The 15,081-nt window shown below is 38.1% G+C and overlaps 1 protein-coding gene across 1 annotated transcript in view; it reads right to left on the bottom strand.

The window, feature by feature from the left end:
- Nucleotides 1-15,081, bottom strand: part of ARHGEF28 (Rho guanine nucleotide exchange factor 28) — a 129,361-nt gene that overhangs the window by 50,332 nt on the left and 63,948 nt on the right. The window contains exons 15-18 of the mRNA XM_032626938.1: nt 13,684-13,806; nt 12,364-12,481; nt 8,956-9,210; nt 7,322-7,398 (exon numbers count right to left, since the gene is read on the bottom strand). Coding sequence (XP_032482829.1) covers nt 7,322-7,398; nt 8,956-9,210; nt 12,364-12,481; nt 13,684-13,806 — 573 coding nt within the window. The remainder of the gene's footprint in view (nt 1-7,321; nt 7,399-8,955; nt 9,211-12,363; nt 12,482-13,683; nt 13,807-15,081) is intronic.

The raw sequence follows: 15,081 nt of genomic DNA on the forward strand, positions 1-15,081 counted from the left end.
ATAACGCTTTCTCTTTTGCTCCCTGACATCGACAAGGCCTTGACTGGCCTTTATGAAGACAGCTATGTGGCAGACTAACATTGTCAGGAAACAGTATCAGAACAATCTTACTACTGTCCATAGCCAAACACATTATACCAGGAGGACCTAAGCTGTGGCTGCCTCCATTCTGACATTTGGTGGATTGCATTCCTAGTGTCCCACTTAATGGCAAATGTGCTCTAAGGGTGGCACCAATAACTCTTCAAGAGATCAGATAAGAGGGGAGGGCAGACAGCAGAAGCAAGAAGAACTACAATCCTGCAGCCTGTGGAACAAAAACCACATTCACAGAAAGATAGACAAGATGAAAAGGCAGAGGGCTATGTACCAGATGAAGGAACAAGATAAAACCCCAGAAAAACAACTAAATGAAGTGGAGATAGGCAACCTTCCAGAAAAAGAATTCAGAATAATGATAGTGAAGATGATACAGTACCTCAGAAAAAGAATGGAGGCAAAGATCGAGAAGATGTAAGAAATGTTTAACAAAGGCCTAGAAGAATTAAAGAACAAACACCTAGAAGAATTAAAGAACAAAGAGAGATGAACAATACAGTAACTCAAATGAAAAATACACTAGAAGGAATCAGTAGGAGAATAACTGAGGCAGAAGAATGGATAAGTGACCTGGAAGACAGAATGGTAGAATTCACTGTTGCAGAACAGAATAAAGAAAAAAGGAATAAAAAGAAATGAAGACAGCCTAAGGGACCTCTGGGACAACGTTAAATGCAACAACATTTGCATTATAGGGGTCCCAGAAGGAGAAGAGAGAGAGAAAGGACCTAAGAAAATATTTGAAGAGATTATAGTCGAAAACTTCCCTAACATGTGAAAGGAAATAGCCACCCAAGTCCAGAAAGTGCAAAGAGTCCCAGGCAGGATAAACGCAAGGAGAAACATGCCGAGACATATAGTAATCAAATTGACAAAAATTAAAAACAAAGAAAAATTATTGAAAGCAACAAGGGAAAAATGACAAAAAACATACAAGGGAACTCCCATAAGGTTAACAGCTGATTTCTCAGCAGAAACTCTACAAGCCAGAAGGGAGTGGCATGATATATGTAAAGTGATGAAAGGGAAGAAGCTACAACCAAGATTACACTACCAGGCAAGGATCTCATTCAGGTTCGACAGAGAAATCAAAAGCTTTACAGACAAGCAAAAGCTAAGAGAATTCAGCACCACCAAACCAGCTCTACAACAAATGCGAAAAGAACTTCTCTAAGTGGGAAAAACAAGAGAAGAAAAGGACCTACAAAAACAAACCCATAACAATTAAGAAAATGGTAACAGGAACATACATATCGATAATTACCTTAAACGTGAATGGATTAAATGCTCAAACCAAAAGACACAGGCTCACTGAATGGATACAAAAATAAGACCCATATATATGCTGTCTACACTTCAGTGGGTCTGAAGACCCACTTCAGACCTAGGGACATATACAGACTGAAAGTGAGGGGATGGAAAAAGATATTCCATGCAATTGGAAATTAAAAGAAAGCTGGGTCAGCAAATACTCAATATCAGATAAAACAGACTTTAAAATAAAGAATGTTGCAAGAGACAAGGAAGGACACTACGTAATGATCAAGGGGTCAATCCAAGAAGAAGACATAACAATTATAAGTATATATGCACCCAACATAGGAGCACCTCAATACATAAGTAAACTGCTAACAGCTATAAAAGAGGAAATCGACAGTAACACAGTACTAGTGGGGGACTTTAACACCTCACTTACACCAATGGACAGATCATCCAAACAGAAAATTAATAAGGAAACACAAGCTCTAAGTGACACAACAGACCAGATAGATTTAAATGATATTTATAGGACATTCCATGCAAAAACAGCAAACTACATTTTCTTCTCAAGTGCACATGCAACATTCTACAGGATAGATCACATCTTGGGTCACAAATCAAGCCTCAGTAAATTTAAGAAAATTGAAATCATATCAAGCATCTTTTCTCATCACAATGCTATGAGGTTAGAAATCAATTAGAGGGAAAAAAACCCGTAAAAACCACAAACATATGGAGGCTAAACAATACATTACTAAATAACCAAGGGATCACTGAAGAAATCAAAGAGGAAATCAAAAAATACCTAGAGACAAACGACAATGAAAACACGATGATCCAAAATCTACGGGATGCAGCAAAAGCAATTCTAAGAGGGAAGTTTATAGCAATACAAGCCTACCTCAAGAAACAAGAAACATCTCAAATAAACAATCTAACCTTACACCTAAAGGAACTAGAGAAAGAAGAACAAACAAAACCCAAAGTTAGTAGAAGGAAAGAAATCATAAAGATCAGAGCAGAAATAAATGAAATAGAAACAAAGAAAACAATAGCAAAGATCAATAAAACTAAAAGCTGGTTCTTTGACAAGATAAACAAAATTGATAAACCATTAGCCAGACTCATCAAGAAAATGAGGAGAGGACTCAAATCAATAAAATTAGAAATGAAAAAGGAGAAGTTACAGCAGACATCACAGAAATACAAAGCATCCTAAGAGACTACTACAAGTAACTCTATGCCAATAAAATGGACAACCTGGAAGAAATGGACAAATTCTTAGAAAGGTATAACCTTCCAAGACTGAACAGGAAGAAACAGAAAATATGAACAGACCAATCACAAGTAATGAAATTGAAACTGTGATTAAAAGTCTTCCAACAAACAAAAGTCCAGGACCAGATGGCTTCACAAGTGAATTCTATCAAACATTTAGAGAAGAGCTAACATCCATCCTTCTCAAAGTCTTCCAAAAAATTGCAGAGGAAGGAACACTCCCAAACTCATTCTATGAGGCCTCCATCATCCCGATACCAAAACCAGACAAAGATACTACAAAAAAAGAAAATTACAAACCAATATCATGCATGAATATAGATACAAAAATCCTCAACAAAATACTAGCAAACAGAATCCAGCAACACATTAAAAGGATCATCCACCATGATCAAGTGGGATTTATCCCAGGGATGCAAGGATTCTTCAATATACACAAATCAATCAATGTGATACACCATATTAACAAACTGAAGAATAAAAACCATATGATCATCTCAATAGATGCAGAAAAAGCTTTTGACAAAATTCAACACCCATTTATGATAAAAACTCTCCAGAAAGTGGGCATAGGGGAACCTACCTCAACATAATAAAGGCCATAATAAAGGCCACAGCAAACATCATTCTCAATGGTGAAAGCATTTCCTCTAAGATCAGAAACAAGACAAGGATGTCCAACCTTGTCACTATCATTCAACACAGTTTTGGAAGTCCTAGCCACAGCAATCAGAGAAGAAAAAGAAATAAAAGGAATACAAATTGGAGAAGAAGAAGTAAAACTGTCACTGTTTGCAGATGGCGTGATACTATACATAGAGAATCCTAGAGATGCCACCAGAAAACTACTAGAGCTAATCAATGAATTTGGTAAAGTAAGTTTTAGCATACAAAATTAATGCACAGAAATCTCTTGCATTCCTATACACTAATGATGAAAAATCTGAAAGAGAAATTAAGGAAACACTCCCAATTACCACTGCAACAAAAAGAATAAAATATGTAGGAATAAACCTACCTAGGGAGACAAAAGATCTGTATGCAGAAAACTACAAGATACTGATGAAAGAAATTAAAGGTGATACAAACAGATGGAGAGATATACCATGTTCTTGGATTGGAAGAATCAATATTTTAAAAATGCCTATACTACCCAAAGCAATCTACAGATTCCATAAATCCCTATCAAATAACCAATGGCATTTTTTACAGAACTAGAACAAAAAATCTTAAAATTTGGATGGAGACACAAAAGACCCCAAATAGCCAAAGCAGTCTTGAGGGAAAAAAATGGAGCGAATCAGACTCCCTGACTTCAGACTATACTACAAAGCTACAGTAATGAAGACAATACGGTACTGGCACAAAAACAGAAATATACATCAATGGAACAGGATAGAAAGCCCAGAGATAAACCCACGCACCTATGGTCAACTATTCTATGACAAAGGAGGCAAGGATATACAATGGAGAAAAGACAGTCTCTTCAATAAGTGGTGCTAGGAAAACTGGACAGCTACATGTAAAAGAATGAAATTAAAACATTCCCTAACACCATACACAAAAATAAACTCAAAATGGATTACAGACCTAAATGTAAGACCGGATACTATAAAACTCTTAGAGGAAAACATAGGAAGAACACTCTTTGACCTAAATCACAGCAAGATCTTTTTTGATCCATCCCCTAGAGTAATGGAAATAAAAACAAAAATAAACAAATGGGACCTAATGAAACTTAAATGCTTTTGCAAAGCAAAGGAACTACAAACAAGACAAAAAGACAACCCTCAGAATGGGAGAAAATATTTGCAAATGAATCAATGGACAAAGGATTAATCTCTAAAATATATGAACAGCTCATGCAGTTCAATATTAAAAAAACAAACAACCCAATCCAAAAATGGGCAGAAGATCTAAATAGACATTTCTCCAAAGAAGACATACAGATGGCCAAGAAGCACATGAAAAGCTGCTCAACATCACTAATTATTAGAGAAACACAAATCAAAACTACAAGGAGGTATCACTTCACACCAGTGAGAATGGGCATCATCAGAAAATCTACAAACAACAAATGCTGGAGAGGGTGTGGAGAAAAGGGAACCCTCTTGCACTGTTGGTGGGAATGTAAATTGATACAGCCACTATGGAGAACAGTACAGAGGTTCCTTAAAAAACTAAAAATAGAACTACCATATGACCCAGCAATCCCACTACTGGGCATATACCCTGAGAAAACCATAATTCAAAAAGACACATGCACCCCAATGTTCATTACAGCACTATTTACAATAGCCGGGTTATGGAAGCAACCTAAATGCCCGTCGACAGATGAATGGATAAAGAAGATGTGGTACATATATAAAATTATTTATAATTTATGGCTGAATATTACTCATCCATAAAAAGGAATTAAATTGGGTCATTTGTAGAGATGTGGATGGATCTAGAGACTGTCATACAGAGTGAAGTCAGAAAGAGTAAAACAAATATTGTATATTAACGCATATGTGTGGAACCTAGAAAAATGGTACAGATGAACCTGCTTGCAGGGCAGAAATAGAGACACAGATGTAGAGAACAAATGTATAGACACCAAGTTGGGGGAAGTGACAGTGGCGGGGGCAGGTGTGATGAATTGGGAGATTGGGATTGACATGTATACACTAATATGTATAAAATGGATAACTGATAAGAACCTGCTGTATACAAAAATAAATAAAATTCAAAAATTCAAAAAAAAAAAGGTATATAAGGCCCCCCCCCCAAAAAAAAAGAGATCAGGTAAGAGGAACAGGTTCATATTTCAGGTCATACTTTAAGTTGAGCATCACAACTTGATCTGAATCCATTTGCACATTGTCCTAGAAAACAAGATAGCTGTCTTTTTTTTTTTTAATTTATTTATTTATTTATTTTTGGCTGTGTTGGGTCTTCGTTTCTGTGCGAGGGCTTTCTCTAGTTGTGGCGAGCGGGGGCCACTCTTCATCGCGGTGCGCGGGCCTCTCACTGTCGCGGCCTCTCTTGTTGCGGAGCACAGGCTCCAGACGCGCAGGCTCAGTAGTTGTGGCTCACGGGCCTAGTTGCTCCGTGGCATGTGGGATCTTCCCAGACCAGGGCTCGAACCCGTGTCCCCTGCATCGGCAGGCAGATTCTCAACCACTGCGCCATCAGGGAAGCCCGATAGCTGTCTTTTTGCTGTGTCGAATTTTTGATCCATCAGCAGGTCACCTGGCCTATACCACCCAAGAAGCAGGATTTGCTTCTCTTTCCGGTCTTAGTTTTTGAAGAAACCTTTGTTTATAAAAATGTGGTGTGAATTTGTTTTCTCTTTCAGCATGGCCCTCACCATCCCACAGGGCAAACAAAATGTTCCCACCTTCCTGCTTATTTTCTCTGTGTTCCTTCAGAGCATCCAAGATAACAGCAGAGACAGGTTGTTGGACAAATCAGTAGGTTGTCATGAAATAGGCAATATATACAGTTCAAATGGATCAGGGCCATGGAACTAGTTTAAGGCCTCTTGTTATCCTCTGGTGTAGCTCTGTGAAATAATCTCTGACCTTTATACAACTTGGCATCACTGTGTTGATGAGAGGCAACGTGCTGAACAGGGTGAAGAAGCCTACTGGGCCAACCTGACAAGATGGAGAGGCAGCTGAGACACTGCTCCAGCCTCTTCCTCCCCAGAATCTATCACTGAGCAGGCATGCTTCTTTGTTTTCTCTGAACGGCATAACATAAACTTCCTTAAGCTCTGAATTTGCCAAAACCAGTTGGAACCGAGGATATCTGCTAATGGTACCCCAATATTCTATCAGTCAATGGATGATAAACACTAACATTGTAAAGAAGCACCATTATACCGCCCACATTGGTACTGCATCTTAGATTCTTTCCTATAACAGGGCCTGATGCTCCATGGTGCTGACAAGGGGTTGACTCATGACATCTTCCATCTTTAAGCGAGTCACTGTGGACAAGATGCTATATAAGAAATGCTATAAAATACTGGTTTTACTGCTAGTCTGAGTCTCACTCTGTGCTGGCAATGAGATAACAATAACACACTACAAAGGTAAGTGTTACATGAACAACCTTAGCATTAGTAGCCATTATGGGAGAATTAAGAAAGAACCGTCTTTACACTTTAGATACCAGGATGGTGTTCTCGTGTCTGGCAGAAGGAGCATCGTAACAGTTATGAATGGAGTTGGCAACTGGTACGGCAGGCACTGTCCAATGGGGATAGAGAAAGTGAGGTGTCAGAAGTGACTTGTTATTCCCAGCATTAACATGTGAGGTGCTGGGGAGTCAGGATTGCAGGGCGAGGGGGTTTCTGGAGGAAAGACCAAGATAGCCAGACAGCAGAGGGTCCCCTTGTGGGGTTTAGCGCAGTGCCTATCCACCAACCAGTATCAAAGTACTTCAATATTTTCACAACTGGTTAAATTGCTGCAACAGTGGACTACCAGTCCTAGTTGTGATAAATCAATGCATATCATGCTTGGTAAACCCAACTGGATCCTTGCTACCGAACACTGTAATCCCTAATAATGGGACGATACCACAGGCATGATCTTGCCAATGACCATTTAATTTCACTAGGAATTTCAGGCATTTTTCAAGGAGATGTGGGATTAAACCAATGAAAACATTCATCACACGGCCATATACTTACAACAGCTGCAAAGATGTACTTCTGGTCTTTTTCTTGTAAAAAGAGCAGCACATCAGTTAGAAGCAGAGCTAGGATATCTTCAAAGGAAAAATATTACTAGTATTAATGAAGCAAACCACAGTTCAAATGCCTTTATTAAAATTCTAATTTCATGTTTAAATAATTTAAATAAACATACTAAAAATAAATACTAACTTTTAGTCTAACTATAAAACCTTTATTAAAATGCCTGTATTATGATAGCTAAAGATATATTTTATAGATAACTCAGTAAGTAAGCTGTGTTTAAGTGCACGCTTGCGTGTGTCATGGTTGGTACAGCTAAATCTCCAGCAAAATTTAATGTTGCAGCCTTCCAAATGGAAGAAAAATATTCAATAAAAAACAAGGTTCTAATAGAACGGAGCAAGCCCTTACCTTTACAGCAAAAAAGTGCTTAATTAAAAATGTTTATGGGCAGCTTCTGCCTTGAATTACTATATATACTAATCTGCTATTTTGTTCCATCTGGATCTGAGGGAAGTGTGAGGTCCTACACCTCCCTTACATACTGTTCACAAGAACCCACCTTCACTATACCACTAACATTCTAACACAAAGTTACCCAGCTGTTCATTCCACAAAACAGATAAAGAGCAAATGACTTGGAGCAACAGGATCTACAGACTGCGGTTAATATTTTAGTTGTGGTTAATATTCTAAGTATGGTTCATGTTTAGTTGCAACACTGCAAGCTGCTGATCAATAAGGCCTTTGGTCATTTGTTGCAAGCACTACCAAAACTTGATAATCCTTCAGTGGGTAGCAACCTTGGAGTACCTGGAATTTAACCACCTCTTCCTCTCATTGCTTACCTAAGGAAGATACTAAGATGTATCAGAAACAAGAAGGTTGGGCCAGTGGTGCTTAACCCTGACTGCAGACTCACCTGGGTGCTTTGAGCATCCCTATGCCTGGGCTTCACCCCCAGACCAATAAAATCAGAACCTCTGGGAGAAGACTTGAGCATCAGTAAAAATTTTAAACTCCAGAGGCCATTCTAGGGTTTTAAATCCAGTGGCCAGTGTTGACAAAGCCTCGGACAAGGTGCTAGCTACAGAATCATTTCTTAAGGATCAGAATAAACTATTTTAGACTCTAACCAGATAAACAGGCAGGTTAATGCCTGATAGCAAACAGCACACCAATGTCCACGTGTATATTTATGCATTATATCATTCGGTCCCAAAGATGATGTTTAGAGCTCATTTTTCCCCTCAATGGTCTGAGCTCCTGGCTGGCTTGGCACACAACAGATTCTGAGTGTGTAGGCACATTTTCCAGGATAATATTTCCATGCCAACAATTAGCAGAATTCTCAGGTCCTTTGATTCAAACATCGCAAACTTGAAAACCCATGCAATACATAGGAAGCCTTTTGCTTGAGGCAGCAAACTTCCCCCTAAGGTTTGTAGCGTGGGCCACCTGTGCCTATGGAAGTTTTCATCTTGATCCTACAGAGATCTTTCCACTGACCTAGGGTTTGTGTGTGGGCCTGCATCGCTGAACCAGTTTTCTTTGGAAAATCTGTCCTCTGTTAAATGAATAATGTGTGTGAACAAGAGGGAGAAATTGGTCTGTTAGAGCCACGGTACCTTTGAAACGACCCGTAGCGGTTTTCCAATAAACAAGGCCATCGTATAACAGGGTCCTTTCTTTACTCATCAGTGCCTGTTTCCTAAACACGTGGCCATTTTTAAGCTTGGTATATGTTTTGTTTTCAATCTTATTTAGGATCTCAAGCCATTTTTGTTTTTTCTCATATTCGCTGACTTTTAAATCCACAGCTGCAATCATGTCTTTAATTAAGCAAAGAGCTTTGCATAAGTCTTTCTGTTCTTCGGTGTTCTCTGCATGGGAAAAAGAAAGAACAGACACCATGAAATAAGCCAGAGCGCTAATAAGGAAGACGTTTTTTCTTTAGTTTTAAGTAAAGTTAAATACATCATCCAAATAGCAAAAATCCCAGAGCAAAAATATTGGATTAACTTCAAATATTCTATCATCACTCAGCACCCCTCCTCCCCAAAAGGATGGTTGAACTGTGTCATTAAGAAGATTTACTTATCAGATGCTTCAGCAGAAACACTGTGACAATATGATATCTGAATTCTAGAGACTGGTCTGACCTTCCTTCCTAGAGCAGTGAACGTGTCACATCCCAAGTTAGGCCTTCCTTCCACCTTCCCAGACACAGGTAATTAAGCAAACCCCACGTCTAGCTTCTTAGAACTTAACTGAGCTACAAGCCCAAGCTGGAGTCCTTTCCCAGAAGGGAGCTGCAGGGTGACTTGAATAGACCTCGGACTCATTTGCTTTCCTAGATCCCTCTCTCCCTAAAAAAATAACATTTAAAATTATAACTTACAACTGCATTGACATAAAGATATTAATAATATATATTAAAACATTTTTTCAACCTAAAAAAATGGGACCAAGGCACTGTGCAGAGTAGGTAACTCAGCCATGCTCACGCCAACAGAGTAGACGATCATCGAATCCAGCTGTTACTCTGAAATACTGGCCAAATCTCTTATCTCTAGATTATCTTAAGAAAAACTTCTGGAGAAGTTTCTGCAACAGCCTCCTGGAGCTCTAGATGAAACCAAATTTAGCTATTTTCTATATCTGATTTAAAAAAAAAACTAATTGATGTTTACTGAGGTGAATGGAACTGAAAGGGAAAGTTTCAGGAGGTCAGAAAATGCTAGGAGAGGAGAAAGAAAAACAACAGAGAAAATAAAAGATTCTCTAAGAGCCTAGAGCAGCAGAAATAAACACACAGAAATAGCAGTGAAATGGAATAAGAACAAGTCCTCCAAAGGGTCTAAACTTTCCAGGCTCTAAATGCCTCAAATAGGTACACGAGGGCTTTGTGAGAAAACCAAGGAATAGATCGTGACACCAATCATTAACAAGGAAGATTTTCTCATTGCCCATGAAAAGAATATACTTCATTTACTTCACTACTTTACTATACCTGCCACCCACCTAAGCAGCACTCCCCACCATGAAAAAAAAAAAAAAAAAAGATTCTTCTTTATAAAGAGCATATTTTAAATATAGGAACGTTTAGTAGAGAAAATCAAAGTTGAATTACAAAGTGACTTAAAGTAAGGCCAAGAAAAGGTTCCGAGTCTTCTGACCTTCAGGAATAAATTACTGTCTTTTAACCGCTTGCAACTCAAAATGCAGCAGCATTGGCCCCACCCGGGGGTCTTGTTAGAAATGCTTACCTTGGGTTCTACCCCAGACCTACTGAATCGGAGTCTGCATGTAAATGAGATCCCCAGGTGAGGGGTACTCCTAATGAAATTCTAAAAGCACTGCCATAAAGAGTCACATGAACCAATGTTCCCAGCAACTAGAGAGGTTGGAGAAGTCTGACCTAACTAAGGAGGCAGTGTTCGTTCCGCCACTATGACGTCTACGCCTGCAGAGCCGTAAGTCCCACTTCTCATTTCTGACACACAGCAGGCAATCACTGTGACGCATCCTACCTGGAATCTGGCATGGGATGATTCTTGGAGGAGCACTAGCTGGCCTAACACAGTCTGACAGATGTTAGTCTTTGAGTATTGTATTAAACTTAAGAAAGAGAAAATAACCATAATATAAACTAAAAGTCTTAATTTTGTTTTCATTCTTTAACTGAGAACAAAATTATGAGGCTTTTCTCTTTCTACTGTGCTTATATTTTATGTTAAATTATAGGAAGCGGGCTTCCCTGGTGGCGCAGTCGTTGAGAGTCCACCTGCTGATGCAGGGGGGGACATGGGTTCGTGCCCCGGTCCAGGATGATCCCACATGCCGCAGAGCGGCTGGGCCCGTGAGCCATGGCCACTGAGCCTGCGCGTCCAGAGCCTGTGTTCCGCAACGGGAGAGGCCACAACAGTGAGAGGCCCGTGTACCGCAAAAAAAAAAAAAAAAAAAAATTATAGGAAGCAATACAAATGGGACATAAGGAATGGATGCTACCATTCCTGCCTGAACTTAGGTCCTAATGTAACTAAAAAAAAAAAAAAAAATGGAAAGACCAAATCATGCATTTCTATTCACCGAGACCCCTTCCAAAAAAAGGATGTTAAAAGTTGACTTTTTAGAGTGGGAATTTAAGATCTCATTACCACTTTCATGATCTCCAAGTCGGTTGGTCATAATAAAGATAATAAAAACAGCTCCCACTTATCAAGCACCTTGTTTATACCAGGCTGTGTACTGGGCACTTTCTGAGACAATCTCACTTAATCCTCACAACAATTCCATAAGATAAAGATTAGTATTCTCATTTGGTAGTGGAGAGAACTGAGGCTCATTTCATTACCTTGCCCAACTAATGAGCGGCAGAGCCAAGTATCTGCAACGGCCATGCAAGTTCACGCAAGGCCAAACCAGAGCCCTTGTTAACAGAAGACGCTACCATCCTAATAATTTACTCACGATCAATAAGCTAGCTTGAGGAACAGGCACTTTTATCTGTTCATTCATTGCACTGTTATATTTATTTATTGATAACCTATTCTGCACTAGGTATTGAATCTAGACCCCTCAAGGAGCTTATAGGCCAGCCATGTGCATTAACAGGTTCATAAAGGACATCCAGATGTTAGTCCTTGAACATGATGAATTGACAGGGTCAAAAATAGCTCCTTCATAAATCATTCTCAATCTAATAAATCACTGCTGGGAAGGTAATAGGAAGGTGAAGAAGAAGAGGTATTAAGGTCTGGATATGGGGAAAATATAGATGGGAAGGGTAGGGTCAAAGTATGAGGAAGTCTACTTGCTTTGGGCTGCTTGGAGGAATTCCGACTATTGGCCAAGTCACATTATGAAAGATAACTTTTCAAAATGGATCCAAATCCTAAGGCTTCACAGTTTTTCCATGATGAAAAATCTTTATGAATCAGGCCCCCACAAGCATCTAGAGCTGTTTACAACACCTCAGCTGTGTTTAAAACTGATGAAAGAGGCAAATGTTTAGCCCAGAAGTCATCGCTCACCCTTTGTGTACTGCAGTATCCTTTCCACCAAGACAGGGTACTTCGTGATGCGCTGAGTGACCAGCAGAATGCATTCTGGGATTCCTCGGCGTCGGGCCAAAAGATTACTATTTCGGAGCTTAAAAAAATATATATATGTATATATTTTTAAATATTAATATACACAAACACTACCTGTATTTTCTTTTTAGGTAGGAATTTAATAATACAAAGAACCTGCAACAGTATAATTCTACTCAGACATAACATGCTGCATCACTCATTAAAACTTGATACATTGTCATTAAATTGTGTACTTTGAAATTAACTTCAATAACCCAACTCTCCAAGATTAAGAAGTTTCAAGTTACACTGATGTACTTAGAGTTAATTCCAAAAAGGAGCAGGTTTTAAGACTTATAAGTGCTAAGATTCATGAATAGCAGAAGTTTTGAAAACTACTCAGAAATCAAAGTCACACTTTGAACATGAGTTTGCAATTAACTTGTTTTTCTAACAGGTTTTCTTCTACATTTGTTATTATTCATCATAGCATTTAAGGTTCCTCTAATCCGGGTAACTGTTTTCTAAATACCTCAAAGCCTTATTTTCACGTTCTCAACACACACGTATGTTTAAAAAAAAAAAAAAAGGAGGAGAATCCAGTAGCATGCTTAAAATGGTAGATAAAAAATTAGAATCTATGAAACTCTAAAGGACAAATTTCTTCAATAAGTAAGTAGGACACCAAAACATTGGGATGGGAAGCATTCAATGTAAAGGCAATTTAAAAGACATAACCCCCCATGGATAATATATAAACCTTGGTCAGATCCTGATCCAATTTTATGAGCTAATGAGGGAAATTTGATTACTGGCCAGCTGTTTGAAGATATTAAAGAATTATTATGTATTTAAGTGGAATAATGCCACTGTAATTTTTAAAAGATATATTGTTCAGTGATACAAGTTATATATGAAATGATGTGCATCACAGACTTGCTTCAAATTAATCCAGTGGGGGTGGGGTAGGTTCTTTATTTTTACTGTGGTTCTTCTGACTTATAACTTGTCAGGGCATGAAAAGCTTCACAGGATATTACAAAGGTGCTCAGAAGTATGGAGAACATGGCTTCACAAATATAAATACAATAGTAAGTGATTTGGGAGAAATATTTTACTAACACAGAAAAAGAGGCTTTCTATCTTTGCCACAAACCTATCACTTCCTTCTTCCCTGAAAAACAGTACCTAGATGTGAAACTTGGTTAGATCACCTAAAAAACAAGTATGAACTTCAGGCTGGCTTACCATTTTGTAACAGAGTTTTAAAATACTTGCCTTAATAAAATTCTGAAACTTTTTATTCTGCTGGAGTTCTTTAAAGAGGCTAACAGCCTCCTTGTGATGGCTACAGAATTCCCCATATATTTTCTTCATTTTATTTGCATTTTCTTCTGAAAACTGAGAAGAAAAACATTTCAATGATGGTTTATAAATTTAGTCAGTCCTAAACACTAAAAAGAACATGCAATTTTCATATATTTCAGTACATTCTTTGCAAATAAAGAATAAACATCCAGGAATTTCTGACCACAATCACTTCTCTTTCCCAGATACTTTTTAAATTAAAGTAAGAGGAAGTAGTCAAGAGGTAAGAGGAAGACATCAACCTAATGTGATTATATCATATTGAACTAACTCAACTATCAATAGCCCAGTGAAAAACATTTGATATCTTCTATTTTTGTGTGTTTATGCAACTTCATAATTTCAATTTATAGTTTTAATACTTTTATAGATTGAAGGGTATGGGGCACATTTGGGGATCCTCAGGAAGGTTGACATTTACATTGGGTAACTGATCATGTCCATGAACTCAGTCTTCGTTGGGAATTTAATTTCTGTCATCACAAATGGATCAACAGGCAGGTTATCATTAGCCAAGATGACAGAGAAAGATGAGTAACCAGAAGGCCAATTTATTAACTGATGGACAGAAGTAGAGATGTGGGCTGGATATTTCAATAACCTTGACCTGCAGAAAAATCTCTGTAGAAAAATCTACATGGGAACAACTTAGCATCATAGGGTGGTATGGAGAGAATCAGCTGAATAATTTGAATGCCAGCGTTTCAGACTCTGGTGACACTATGTATACATGTGGGTGTTGAAGATCACTGTAACAGAAACCAGAACACACCTACACCTCCTTAGAAAGTACTTACAATGTACATCCCTATCACTGGTCTTTCCAACTTTGCTCACAGTTTTATCTATGCTTGAGGCCAATACATCTTACGAGATGATCCTTAAACCACCAACAATAATATATAGGTATAAATTTAACAAAACATACACAGGCCTTGCGTGCTGAAAACTACACAATGCTAATGAAAGAAATCAAATAAGATTTAAATAAATATACCATGTTCATAGATTGGAAGACTCAACATAGTAAAGGTGTCAATTTCCCCCAAATTAAGGTACAGGCTTAATGCAATTCTTATCAAATCTCAGCAAGTGTCTGTACATATAGACAAGATTATTCTAGAATTTATATCAAAAGGTAAAGAAACTAGGATAAAAACAATTTTGGAAAAGAAGAATAAAGTGAAAGAACTCAGTCTAGACAATTTCAAGATTTATTCTATAACTACTGTAATTATGACTATGGAAGGATACACATAGATCAATGGAACAAAATAGGAACCCAAAATGCCCAACAGTTTTTGACAG

This window comes from Phocoena sinus, chromosome 3, assembly GCF_008692025.1.
Source record: "Phocoena sinus isolate mPhoSin1 chromosome 3, mPhoSin1.pri, whole genome shotgun sequence".
In the NCBI taxonomy this organism is placed as follows: Eukaryota; Metazoa; Chordata; class Mammalia; order Artiodactyla; family Phocoenidae; genus Phocoena; species Phocoena sinus.